The 14,952-nt window shown below is 37.7% G+C and overlaps 1 protein-coding gene across 1 annotated transcript in view; it reads left to right on the top strand.

The window, feature by feature from the left end:
- The window catches only part of LOC127653872 (receptor-type tyrosine-protein phosphatase T-like), a 322,776-nt gene that overhangs the window by 208,442 nt on the left and 99,382 nt on the right, over positions 1–14,952 (top strand). The window contains exons 12-14 of the mRNA XM_052140673.1: positions 593–695; positions 2,869–3,142; positions 14,172–14,208. Of these exons, the coding sequence (XP_051996633.1) occupies positions 593–695; positions 2,869–3,142; positions 14,172–14,208 (414 nt within the window). The remainder of the gene's footprint in view (positions 1–592; positions 696–2,868; positions 3,143–14,171; positions 14,209–14,952) is intronic.

Raw genomic sequence — 14,952 nt, forward strand, 5'->3', positions numbered from 1 at the left:
CACTGCAATGAGAGCCAGAGAAAGTGGCATTTTCAATATGATTACATAGTAATGACTTTTGAGTCGGGCTTCAAAACAGTACACTCTCTAGAAGGAATGGATATTGTGAAATGTTTTTACAAATGCGTGAATATTAATTCTGTATAATATTATTGGCAGCTGAGTTTTAAAAGAATGTTTTGGGTTCAATACAAGTTAAGCACATGCAGTTGAACACCCATCAGTTTGTAAAAGCAAGCAAGAATTGTGACATCCATTGTAAGTGTATTTCTGCATGCTTGTTTGAGTCTGAGTTTGAGTTTGAGTTTTTTTGGTGGAAATCGACAGCATGTTACACTTGCAGTTTTACTTGTTTTGACCCCAGAACATTTATACATCCATACATTTAAAAGTTGTTTCATTAATATGTTTAGAAAGTCATTTTATACTTGCAATAACATGGATGCATGCTTGTTATACATGCATTGATATTAAAATGCAAAGCTTTTGAATTCTGTTTCTCATTAGTGGATATGAAGTCTATTGAGCTATGTGCTGCTTTCTTTTTATGTTCATAGTCTATGTCCTTTTAAATGAATATGTCTGTTGACAGCTCCATCCATGCCTGAATATGAGACAGACTCTCCTCTCAATGAAACTGATACGACAATCACTGTCCTCTTAAAACCTGCCCAATCACGAGGAGCCCCTGTCAGGTAAACATACCTCCCTCTGTTCTCTCATTCCATTGGCCAGTCAAAAGAAAAAATCATTATTTTGAGTCAGTTCTTTTCAATGAACTATTGTAGTTGAACCACTTAACAATTAATCAGTGAATTGGTCTTTGGGTCAAAATTGAGCCATTTTTGTGTCAAGAATTTATTAATAAAATGATCCTCAAAGTTTGAGTGTAATAAACTGCTAGATTTTGAAATGATGGGGAGAGAGAAGGGTAATGGGATTGTTGCAAGCCAGATTCAAACTTGCATTGACCATATGTGCACCATTGCTCAATATGTCAGACTGTACACTTACCGCTAAGCCACAGCTAAAATGGAAAAGAAAGAAAACTTTTTTTAAGTTTTTATTTTGTAACAGAAATAGAAATCATATGATGATTTAGGTAAGGAGCCATGCCCACTTATGCATGCTGGCCTAATAATGTTCAACATGGCTGTCTTTCTGGCACTTTTACAACATCAATGCTCATTCACTTTCTGATTGCTTCAAAGATCATATTTCTTTATAGATCTGAGGACAAATGCAAAGCACATTAAAACCCAAGGACAAAACACACCCAAATTACCCATGATCTCCAATCATCCAAGCAGAGTCCAGTGCATCGTCTGAATGAAGAAGCGCATTACTGTTGATTCACTCAGTGGCCTGGGGCTTTTTAAATGCACTCATTCAAATAAGTGTCATTTGTATGCTAAGCCATTCATAGTGATCCTGGTCCATTTGGCTGTGTTTTGGCACGGCAACAGAGCCTCTTTCTGTGCTGAAATTCAGTCTGTGAATGTGCAACAGATTTTGGCAAATTCTCGAAATTACAAGTCACCATTGACTTGGAGGAACAGCTCGGCTCAAAACAGAGTTCATGTTCAACAGGAGCCCATCAGTAATTATCACAACTGTTATAATATAATATAATATAATATTTTGTCTACATTTTATTTTTGAAGCAATTTTTGAAAGATTAAAGTATTTATTTACGTAATTATTCTCTTCTTTAATGCCTATGACCCTGGCAATCCATAAACATCTTTATGAAAAGTATGCAATTCAAAATTACTTATAATTACAGAAGCTTTCGACCAGGGGTTACAGCGGACACACAACACACAAAATACCGTGTGCACTTAAAGCCAATAATTTGAAATGGAGATCCACTGTGTTTGAAAGATAAAAGCAGGCAGGGACCCAGGCCTCTTTGGTCATAGGAAATTATCCCTTATGAAAGATGCCAGATTAGAGACTAGGATAATTTGCCACGTCTTTTTCGGCGAAACATACAGTTCCCTAATTGCACATAATTGAGAAGCATGTTCTTGCCGTAAGACCACATAATTGCAAACAAGTGCTATTAGCACAGGGGACACAGATGTTCTTATCTCTTCACCGAGTCTGGGTATGGAAATGCACACATGCCCCTCTCCAATCCTACCCCATGAAAAGCACTTTCAAAAAGCCCTGTGCGCAAAAATCTACCACCTCCCCTGGAGCTAATTGTGGTAGTCGAGATGTCCCTCTGCTGGCCCTATATCGCATCATCTGCATCTAATTTTCCCCTTTCAAGGAGATACAGGCTTTAAACTTTTTTCAAGGAGAGTGTTTAATAGAGCACTTTAGCACCTAGTTGTGAACGTTAGACAATTGTTGATGGTTGTCAATGGCATCTGTGGTTCTCAGAAATCTAAAGCAAGAGATGTTCTTGATGGTTTTAATGGCTACTTGAATTGCCTGGGGCACAACTACTTGGATATGCTGTCACTACCTAAAGATATTTCTCAAGTCACAACTGTGAAAACAGCATATGCTAAAAGATATTCCCAAAAATGTAAATGTCATTCCAAATCCATATTCTTTCTTTCATAGACTTTCTTTCTTATGCAGAACATCCCAGTCTGTTTTTTTTTTTTATACAACGGCAGTTGATAGGGACTCACTTTAAAGCTTACCCAGAAGTATCAAAAAGTAGGTCTTGCATCTATATTGCAACACTTCTGAAGACATAGATTATATTATTTTGGAGTGAAATATCCCTATTTTCAGTGAAAATCTAGACGACTGTTGCGAGTTCATGAGCACTAAAAACTAAATTTACAGAATAATTGTATTGTAGATATCTGATGTTTAGATATTAATACTACTTGTTTTTTTCTTTAGTGCCTATCAAGTGGTTGTTCAAGAGAAACGAAAGCAGAAAGTTCGACGAGCCACTGATGTTTTGGAGTGTTTCCCAGTTCCTGTTAGCTTCAGAAACGCCTCCATCTTGGATTCACCTCACTATTTTGCTGCCGAACTGCCCCCTGTTAGCCTTGCTGTGGTTCAGCCCTTTACTATAGGAGACAACAAGACTTATAATGGCTACTGGAATGCACCACTGTCTCCAGCCAAGAGCTACAGTATTTACTTTCAGGCCATGAGTAAAGCCAATGGGGTGAGTAGACAGTTTTTATTTCTTGATTACTGGTTGCAATCGATTATTGATGTCCTAGAGGTCGAAACTCACAAAATATGTCAATAATATAGCAGTTTTCAAAGCTCTTTACACTGTGACTCACTCACCCATTCACACACACACACACCAATGACAGAAGAGTTACCATGCTAGGCGCTAGCCTGCCATTGGGAGAAACTTGGGGTTCGGTGAATCGAACCGCCAACCCTGCGATTAGTGGCCTACCCGCTATACCACCTGAGCCCCCCAGGGTTTCCCCGCCCTGAGGCAAAGGAGGGAGGAGTGTGACGAGGAGGAGGGCGGGGCCAGGCAGTGACTACGCACTATCAGGCTAATCAGCCGAGGAGAGGGATAAATTCAGCCGGATGTGGCAGTTAGGGAGAGAGAGAGAGCCACATGCAGCTGTCGTGTGTGTGTTTATGTTTGTGTCTTTTTGTTTCATTAAATACTACTTTGACTCCTCCTTGCCCATTTTAAAGCATGTTACATACAGTAAAACTTTTTTTTTTTCAATTTTCATTAAAATCCTCTCAAAATGCAAAAAAAATATTGATGGTCCTGAAATACTCTTCATTTTCTTTATGCAAAATACAATTTCTTATTTAATTCCTTAATGTTGGGGTGAAATGTGACCTGTATATTTTATATACTTTAGTCCTACAATGGTGTATAATAAAAACAAAGGCAGGGACATGGCTGATATGGCAGATTTGTTTGGACTACAATAGTATAGGTAGTAACCATTCTGAACTCACACATACTGTAGTATAACACTGCTTTTTCTTTTAAGGGTCATTTGGAAGTTTAATTTGCTTAAGGACATGACAGTATCAGTGCACCTATTCCTTTGTGGCAAGATCCAAACTATAATTTTGCAAATCATAAAGCAGTAGGATAACATTCTAGTACAAAGAACATCAGCAAGCCATAGATATTGAAACATACTTAGATATGATATCAGTTTAGGATCGCACCAGATATAATGCACTCTTTAAAGGTCTTGCTCGGGCCTGCATGCATAGCTGTGTGTTGTGAAGTATGTGGCTGTGGATTTGATTGGATTTCATTCAATTCAATCTCTCAGTCTCGGCCGACTGGAGAAAAGCACTCAAAAACAACCCCAGACCCAGATAATATGATTGGAGATTCATGCATAAAATATGGATTTAGGTTGGTAGTTCAAATTTGTTTTCAACTTACCTTGTTCCAAGTGTGTTCAAAAAACACTCCGACTAAAAGTCAGAAATTTTTCATTTCCACGGCACAGAGACAAATATATTCACAATGCAAAGCAGTGTCGAGATTACCCATCATATTGATAGTTATTCAAACCGGCTTGACTTAGCAGGTGTTAGTAGCATTATCATTTTTTGACTGGCTGCCCTTCAAATCTGCAGACAGATGCAATATTGTAATTGTATGTAAGTTTGGAAAATGCAAGTGTTTACTTAAGTAACTTAAGTAACTTAAGGCACACCTAAAAGTTCATGAATGTCATTGCATTAGATAAAAAGTGAAGTTTATTTTATGAAAAATATCAATAGTACACTTTTCAAGGAAAACATTGTTCAAAATTAAATCTGAAGGATATTGACTTCATACATCCATTAAAAATCACCTTGAGACCAGTTAGTTAAAATAATTGCAAAAATTGTTTTGGGAATAGGTCCAGCATCATTTGTTTACAGATGCCACTTGGTTTGATATTGTGGCAAAGGCATGCCTGCATTTTTTTTTTTTAAAGTGGCTACTTTATATTGAGGGCCAGCACAAAACCATCACATCAGATCTAATGGATAACACTGTAATCCTCTTTAATGAACTACCTTTGCACCATAATGTCAGCACGAGCATAACTATAGTGCACATAAAATTTGCTACTCATCATTATTACTCTGAATAGATGAGAAATGCCAACATGACTTTTAAAGGCCTCTTCATTTGCTTAAAGGAGAAGAGTGTAATTCTTTGGATGTTGAAATACTTTTTTCGTATTATAGCTTACAGTAATATGCACACAATGCAGAAATAATAAAAAATCTAAAATATAACACAGAAAGAGATGTTAGGCAGAATGTTAGCCTCAGTCCCCATTCATTTTAAATGTTTATTTAACAATTTTGTTTTATAAATCTCCATACAGTGAAAGTGAATTATGACAGAGACATTCATTCTGCCTAACATCTCCTTCAGGCCACCCAACGACAACTCGACTTTATAATATGTCGCTTTTCACATCCCTAGTGCATCAACAGTGCCATTTCATAATAATACTGCCAACACAGTTTCCTGTCCACTGTTAATGACACCAGATCTTCTTCATGGACGTATTTTGTAGACTTCCTCACATCAGTGTTGCCAGAGATAGCGAGAGAGAGAGAGAGAGAGAGAGAGAGAGAGAGAGAGAGAGAGAGAGAGAGAGAGAGAGAGATAGATAGCGATAGACTGTCAGCGGATTAGGAAACTTGGTCTCAGACTGTTTTAAGATAAATTATGATTCCTCCACTTGCATTTCTCCCTCCGGTGTGTTTGCGAACAGGGCCACAGACGGCTGGGCTAAAAGAGCAAGTAATTGCAGCTGCAGGCGTCTTTTGTTCTGAAAGAGGGAAACAGAGTGGTGAAGAGGCACTCACTAGTTTAAGTGACTGAACCCACACAAAAGCACAAAAAACAGACTGAAATTGAAACTGACACAGCTTTTAACAAAATGGAACCCACAAAGCATACCCTAACGTCAAAGTCTAAGATTGTCAAAGTTGGCTAAGGAAATGTATAATGCTACAAAACAAAAAAAGTACTTGATTTTTTATTGCTTTATAACTTGCTTGTGATTGCTTGTGTTGTATCTAAAACTGACACATATTAGGTCATGTTAAGGGCTGGGTGAAATATTTAGATGAAATATGTAAGGGATAATGCAAAATAAACCCAGAAAGGGTCTTGTATTGCCCTGAAAGGGTTTATTTTGTGATAACAACTGGCCACCTGTACATTATCCCACTTATTACATGGCTACTAACCAAATAAATAAATGGACATAAAATATTGATTTGCTTTGAAATTCTGTAATTATGTGAGAAGAAAGAAAGCTCTGAGCCATTGAAATCCATCTCTGGTTTGCGTCAGGGTTCTGTTTGTGTTTATTTTGTGAAAATGACCATCTGACTTCTCATTATCCAGCCAATTACAAGACAAATAAACAAACAAATGCAAAAGAAACATTGGTTTGGGTTGAAGTATTTTTATTAGCTTACTTGTAGAGATCACTCAGTGATCCGAGAATCAGGAAAGATGGCTCTTAATCACCGGATGAGCTGTCTGATACGTGGATGTGCAGTTGTTACTAAGACATATCAGGCCGCTAGATGGCGCCATTGACCAGTCAGAATCAAGTATTCCAGAGAGCCATGTAATAAGTAGCTATAACTCATTACATAATAACACATCAAAACACATTTACACCCCGTTGCCCACTTTCCACTAAAATTGCATATAAAGTTTAAACACATCTTAAAGCAATATTCATACGCTAATGTAAATGATCAATCATTTCTTAATTGTGTAAATGAAACAGGAACTAGCTTTAATAAAGGGTTAATTAGTGTGTCACCCATTTCATGTTTTTCAGTACTATTTATCTGCATCTGATAGCATTCTTAGTCTCAGAAGAAGACAAAACATTTCTCTCTTATTCTGCTTGGGAGTGTCTTTGAACCCTCTCAGCCGTCTCACACTTGTTTCACACTTTTTTTCTTGCTGTTTCTTTCTTCATTTACACCTCATGCTGCAGTCAGCTGTCATGCTCTCCTCTCTGTATAAAAAACAGACTGCTCTGTATGAATGAAAATGCTATAGACAACAAAGAGCAACTTGTGTCATTCTAGTTGTTCACATTTTTTCTTAGTTTCACCTCTTTTGCTTAATTCTCTAGCTAATACAACTCTCTACTCTTCTAGACTGGAGGTGTTACTCTCAAAAGCTTCATCTCCTGAAATAGTATCGCTGCTGTCTCTGATACGCACAGCCGACTGACTGATGCCACTTTCCTTTTGTCTGCAGATCTCTTTTATTCATTCTCACTGGAGCGTTACTCAGAGCCTCTAATGTGCAGATGATTGCCTCTGGAGGTTTTTGTAATCATTCGTACCTGCATTCATAATTCGTAATTATAAGCATCCGTTTCACAATCTGTTTAAAATGCCGCGGTAACTTGGTGAACTGAGATTAAATTGTGAATCGCTTTCGCTTGTGCTGGTATTCTTCTCTCTTTTGTCTGCATGGGATATTGTTTATAAATCTGTTTGTGCAGTTAAGCTGAGTTAAAGTAGTTATGACAAAGGACAAGACTTCACCAGAACTAGATTTTTTTATATTTTGAAGAAAATGTGAGACGTAATTAGTCGTGCAATACTCGCCGTCACAAAGCTAAGTAGTTGTGGATGGTTGCTAGGGCATTGTCAGGATGTCCGAGCTGGTTGCTGCTCTTGGTTTATTAGACCCTGTTTACACCTGGTATTAAGATACACTTGTGATCAGATTTGGAGGGGAGGGACTCTGTTTCATGAGGACTTATGTAGCCGGCCCTGGTCGCCCCGCTCCGAATGGGACTCGAACCAGCGTGGGAGGCGGGTGCACTAACAAGGATGCTAAAGGCTACAGCCTCTAGCGTCAGTCGCTAGTGCACCTCTTGAGGTCAGGAGAGTGAGGTTTACACACTGCACAGCTATCTACCAGCTGGCATCCGTTACACTCACCCCCCTAAACCTCACTCCCATCCGGGTCACGGCACCACTGTAACCGGCCCTGGTCACCCTGCTCCAAACGGGACTCGAACCGGCGTGGGAGGCGGGTGCGCTAACAAGGATGCTAAATGCTACAGCCACTAGCGTCAGTCGCTAGCGCACCTCTTGAGGTCAGGAGAGTGAGGTTTACACACTGCACAGCTATCTACCAGCTGGCTCCCGTTACACTCACCTCCCTAAACCTCATTCCCATCCGGGTCACGGTACCATTGTAACTGGCCCTGGTTACCAGCTGGCTCCCGTTACACATACATCAGTCACTATGTCAGTGTGTTACTGCATGACATTAAACAGCAACATATTCTGAAAAGACAATGTAAGTGCCAAAAAAATGGCACAATATTTCTCCCAGATGCTGCTGAAATTTAATCTAAGCACAAAGGCAACATTTCAAGCTGAATTGTCCATTATTTTAGTGGATTACCTGCATTAAACTGAGCTACAGATTTCTCATAAGTGTCCCTGCATGTTGATTTCAGACACACTCAAGAAGATCTGTGAAGTTCTCGTGCATATGTATGTATCCGCTTTTTTACATTTTCAGATCGGATGGTTGTTTCCTTTTAAAGCAAAGTTAAACTCTTGTTTTAGCACAGTGGTTGATTGACAGATGAGGGGTGGTGCTTCTCTGCTGTCATGATGCATTCAGGATGGATTAGCATTTACACCTCAAATGTGATTTTTGTCCACATTCGAATGCTGTTTTTGTGATCTGCACAAAACCCCCCTTTTGTGAGGGGCAGCTGTGGCTCAGGTGGTAGAGCGGGTCGGCTGCTAATCGCAGGGTTGGCAGTTCGTTTCCCGGCCCACACGACTCCACATGCCGAAGAGTCCTTGGGCAAGACTTTGAACCCCAAGTTGCTCCAAGTTTTGAATGGGTGATTGTGACACAGTGTAAAGCGCTTTGGTAACCTCTAAGGTTAGAAAAAAGCACTATATAAGTGCAGACCATTTACCATCTGATCACAAAACGTTTTAGACCTGTATTTTGTGCTGATCGCATGTGATCGGATCACCAAAAATGCATTTTAATACCAGGTGGAAACAGGATCTTACTTACTCAGTTCTCTCCTTCAGTGTAACTCCATGTAACAAAAGGGAATTATTCACCCATTTTGTACACCAAGCAAAAAAACCTTAAGTCTGTTCACTTAGAAAAGTAATGGCACTTCTTCTCAACAAGTCGCATGATTTGAGTTATCATTCATGCCATAGCACAAACAGTATGGTCCAAGTTATGCACTGAAATGTAATACTTTGCTCAAATACTTAAATCTAACCATAAACAATAATAATTGGAATGCTTATCTTAGCACCAAATGGGCCTGAATGTTTTAAATAAAGGGTCACTATGGGGGTTGTAGCTGGGCAGGTGAGATAAGTGTGCTCTCAAACTGTTTAGAGAGATATCAAGCACTGTATTCAAAAGTCACAGTAAAATCTTGCTCAGACTAATCCTTTAGCTAAGATATATGTTTTTTTTATTATTTTTTTTTATTTTTGAGGCCTAAACAAAAAACAAACAATGTTGTGTTTTGACAAGATTAATTGAAAGATATTTTCTAAGTGCTCCAAGAGTGTAGTTGTAGTTGTTATCAGGTGAGAATTGCATCCAGTCAAGATGAATGCAGGAATGGTTAACTAATCCATAAGGTAGTTCAGAATTGAGTGAACAACTAGAAAACTTATTGACTGTAAATCTGTTGACATAAGGATTAACTCTAGCCGGCATGGCAAAAAGCTGGACCGTGACATGAAATCTATATTCTTCAACACCTCTGGCTAACCATTAAGCATTTTTCATAAGTTCTTTTTAAACACGTCAATGAAAACTTGTCTCTCAAACGTATTAAATAGCTATTGGTTGGACATGTCAGTGAAGAGTTATTTTTGTGTTTTCTTAATTGTTTTCTCCTTTTTTGGTTGTTGTAATTTTTTTCCTTCCACCCTCTTTCTTTCCTTTTCGCAACAATCACTTTTTGTTTGTAGTGTTTGGTCAAGAGGTAGACTTTCTGTCCATTTTGTCACAGAATTTTCACAAGAGGGTGGATATCATGTGGTCTCTCGTGTGACGTATATGCGTTGCATTGTTACGGACATAATCTCACGTTCTCCTCTAGGTTAAGACATCCAGGATAAGCACACAAATGCACCATTGTGAGTAAAGAAACAGATAAATACAGATCTAAACCAAAACCAACAAAGCTTCTGTACAGCGTTCCACCTATTCACTTGTAAACAGCGCTGCTCTTCCATGTGTTTCACGTGTGCCTCAATTCTCACATGCCAACGCAATTATGTCACCGCGCATACTGCTGCTGACCAGAAGCAATTATTTACAGTTAAAAAAGTACTTACATATTGATCTTTTTCACACCAAAAGCAATTGTGTCGCTTTAGAAGACATTTATTTAACAGCTGGACTCGTATGGATGACATTTATCCTGACTATCTATGATTTTTGGAGCTTCAAAAGTCGAATCACCATCCACTTGCATCTTAAGGACCAACTGAGCTGAGATGTTTTACTAATTTTCTTCAAATGTGTTCTGGTGAAGAAAGGAAGTCATAAACATATGGGATATCATGAGGGCAACACCCTGGGAACCACCCACAACACACTAGCATCATGGCAAGCACCACTCACATTGTCCTCAGAAAATGAAGTACCGACATGCAGTCTGATAACAGTCATATTGCATTCTGTCAGAATAATAAGTTAAATGTTTACATGAAGACTCTTTTCTCTTTTTCAATTGCCTTCTTGCCATTTCCCTTGAGCTTCAATGATTTATTATTGTTCATACCTCTTTGTCAGTCTTTCTCTCTGTCACTACGCGATCATGGTAAAGAGCCTTTAACAGTGTGTCAGTGAATGATTTGACTGGAGGGGCAGACGATGTAGCTCAGCTGTCACATCCAGTAAGGGTGTTTCCTATCAGCCAATATTCCATTCCCAGAGTCCCTCCGCTTGGGCTGAGCTCACGAACAAAGCACCATTAGATGAGTGGCCCTCACCTACTCTCTTCACACTATCCCTTATAAAATAGTACTGTGTCAGTACTGTAGTTGAGTAATGTATTAGATAATAATACCATGGTACAGTACTTTAATAAACTGTATATATATATATATATATATATATATATATATATATATATATATATATATATATATATACAGAGTTAAGTTTTTTAAAGACTGAAGGATCTGTTTATGTAAGGGTGAATGCATCTTGGTAGTACCATGGTATTTTTGTTTAGTTTTTTTTTATGTAAGGTGCTGTCCAAAAAAACATGGTATTACTAAGCTTTTTGGACATGATAGTATAACCATCAGATATCATTGTGCCATGGTACTGCCATAGTACTTTTAAGGATTTATACTGGAAAACATCATATTATTTAATTTGGTAAAAGAAAGAAATAAACAAACATGGATTTATGATGCTACAGTGCAATCAAAAATGCACTTTATTTTACAGTACGTATAATTACCCAGGAAAGTACTGGGTAATATTAGGTAACTACATATACTTAATATGGGTTAAGGTTAAGGTTAGGTTTTTAGTATCTAGTAATTCCTGTAGTTGTTGTAATTCTATAATACATGAATATTATATAATGGATGGTTGTAAAATGTGCATAACTGTCATGAAAATAATAAAATATTAAATAATAAATCAAATAAGATAAGCGACTTACAGTGCAATTATTACAGGGACAATCCCCCTGGAACAACCTGGAGTTAAGTGCCTTGCTCAAGGACACAATGGTGGTGCCTGTGGTGGTTAGAACCTGCAAGCCTGTCTGATCAGACAGCTCTGCAGCGTTAGCCACTACGCCACCACCATTGTGTCCTTGAGCAAGGCACTTAACTCCAGGCTGTTCCAGGGGGATTGTCCCTGTAATAATTGCACTGTAAGTCGCTTTGGATAAAAGCGTCTGCCAAATGCATAAATGTAAATGTAAAATGAAATCTTATAATCCAATTCTTTATTTTTTATTTTCTTTCTGCAAAAATTTATTTCGGATTTATTTTTGTTTTGTTTTGTTTTGTTTTTTTTAAGTAAAAACTGACCAGAAATTTTTCTTGACAGTTTCTGTGACAAACATTTACCTGTTTGATTCATAATCATATATATTTATACACTTAGCATAGTAAGTCCTCATCAAACCAGAAAAATGATTTGCACCAACATTTACAATAGCCAGTGGTCTTTGACCCTACTTGTCTGATAGCGGTCTGTGATGGACAGATGGGCAGGTCACATATGGACCCCTCTCAGCTTTGCTACATCAATCCAGCCCCTGCTTCAAAAGCACAGTCAGATGGGACAAACCATCACTGACAGTGAGGTCATATGTTAGTGGGATGCCACTGCATTGACGGTTCATTTTTCAGTGTCAACAGTGTGAGTTGTGTATGCATTCATCAGCATTGCCTTGGACAGCAGTGGATGTGCATGAGTGTTTTGTAGTGGTTTAACAGCATTAAGCTAAAACTCATATATGAAATGAGGTGATGCCAATGGGGATTTTTTATATTTTTAAAGAGTAACACCTATAAAGAAACAGTGAAGTCATAGAATATACAAGGAGGGAGGTACACCACCTGTTTTTCCCTCTATAAACACCTTTTATTGATTAATTTATTACTGGTGATTGCTAAAGCAAGCATCACTATTACACTTGCTCATTTTGTGCTACGGACATGAATGATGTTTCAAATCGTGTGGCTAATTGAGTTCAGTTGTGCTTTTATTTTTAGTTATTTTAAGTGATCAGACTTTGATTTTCGCCTGGTGTAAGATTAAAAAGGCAATTCCCATAAACATACATTGAAGAAGGAACCCGAGACAAATGTAGTTACTAGAATATTATATAAACTTTGGCCAGGCAGTAAGCAACCTACACCTACACCTATTTCTCAAGTGCTTACTGAGATGGGAGACAAGGACAACAGATCAAATCAAAACAAGTGGAGGTTGTAAACACACTCACAGAGACACATAGTAGCATCTGGCTTCCTGTCTCATAGCCCTAAACTTCCATGCAGACTTCACTCTGAAATCTGCCAACTAATTAACACCTGTCACACCACACATGTCATTTAGAAGATGTGGAGGAGATTTTATCATCATATCAACTGACATTGCAAAGGTAGCCATGAATGCCTAACACTTCATGAAGAACAGTGTAAATATTATATAAATATACAATAGTATGGAATGATTACCATGATGATTTACTGTGGTGTTTACACAGTACTCTAACATACTTCAAATTATATCACACTATTACCATGGTACATGGAATATTATATAATAGAATAGAACAGAAAAGAATAGAATACTTTCAATCTCAGATGAGACCGAGCCCATATAAGTCGGTGGCACTTCTGGACAGTGTTGATATATGGCTTCTGCTTTGCATAGGAAAGCCTTAACTTGCATCTGTGGATGCAGCGGCGAATGGTGTTGACTCAAAAAGGTTTACTGAAGTATTCTTGAGCCCATGTCATGACATCCTTTACAGATGCACAACGGTTTTTAAGACAGTGACGTCTGAAAGATTGGAGTTCACACATATTCAGAAGTCATTGTTGGCCTTGTCCTTTACTCACTGAGATTTGACTGGATTCCTTGAATCTGTTAGTTATATTTTGCACTTTCAGAGGGTGAAATGCCCAAAATACTTCCAATTTGTCTTAAGGGAACATTGTTCTCAAAGCACTGGATTATTTGTTGGCTCATCTGTTGATAAATTAGCAATCCCAGACCTATTCTTGCTCTTGAAGTATAAGGCTAGACACTCCAATTAGCAGTTTTCAGTGGAATTCTACTGAAATTCTGTTCAGGTTATCAATAAACTATTCATTCTTGAATAGTCATTATGTTTTACAAGTTTTGTCACCTTAAAAGCCATTAAGATTACAGTGACTTCTCATGCGTGGGAAAATGTATCAGTAATGTTGGCTTTTCTCTGGTTTGGCCTTAGCATTGAATTTCTTAATCCTTCACTATCATTAAAAAGTTTGTTATATAATTAACAGTTTCATAATGCAATGCACCTCATGATAAAATTAACTCACACTTTGCTATGTTGCAATTAATAAGATCATTGTAGCATTACAAAAACAATGTTCCCCAATATAGTATCATTTTGCCGTTTAATTAAAACACAAACTTTTCTCTCCTCTTCCAGGAAACCAAGATCAACTGTGTGCGACTAGCTACCAAAGGTATGGAAAATTGTTTCATATATTTCTCACTTGTATGAATTATGTATTTCTAAATATTCTTATGAATTGTTAATACATATATATTTATTTTACATGTACAGTGTGGTCCAAAAGTCTGAGATCATTTTGAAAACTTTAAAACAAAGAAACATTATGATGACTATTTTTTAGGTCACCAATCAAATAAACTCTTTTGTTTTGTCACTGACTATCTACTCTTGAGTACAAAAGGTCAGATTTCATTGCTTCTGTTGGAGTACACATTCACAAAACATGCTGGATAACATGGATCATCAAGTTTTGCACAAACTTCTGAATGCAACAACTATTTGTTTTGAACAAACTGTCCATGCAAGCTCAAAAGCATGCAGTCATTAAAGCAAAAGAGGGAACAAATGCTGAGACATTTTGAAATTCATGTTCATTTTTCATGTTCAACATTTTCCTCAAATTGTTATGCTGATAGAGTAAAGTTTAGGGGTAAGTATAGTCTATAATTTGCATTGAAATAGAAAGCATTTCCAGTAGTGTTCTCAGACTTATGGATTCCACTGTATATTAAGAGGGTGCATGCTTTAAGAAAGTTCATTGGTTGGGTTGACATTTTTGTTGTCACAGAAAATGAATTGAAAGTCGCCAAAGCTTAACACATTCAATGGAACTCAAGCAATGATTTGTTTGGAATTAAGCAGGCTTTAACAATGTAACTTAAGTACTGTATGATATTTTGCTCTTGCTTTGTTT

Source organism: Xyrauchen texanus, chromosome 13, assembly GCF_025860055.1.
Source record: "Xyrauchen texanus isolate HMW12.3.18 chromosome 13, RBS_HiC_50CHRs, whole genome shotgun sequence".
Lineage (NCBI taxonomy): Eukaryota > Metazoa > Chordata > Actinopteri > Cypriniformes > Catostomidae > Xyrauchen > Xyrauchen texanus.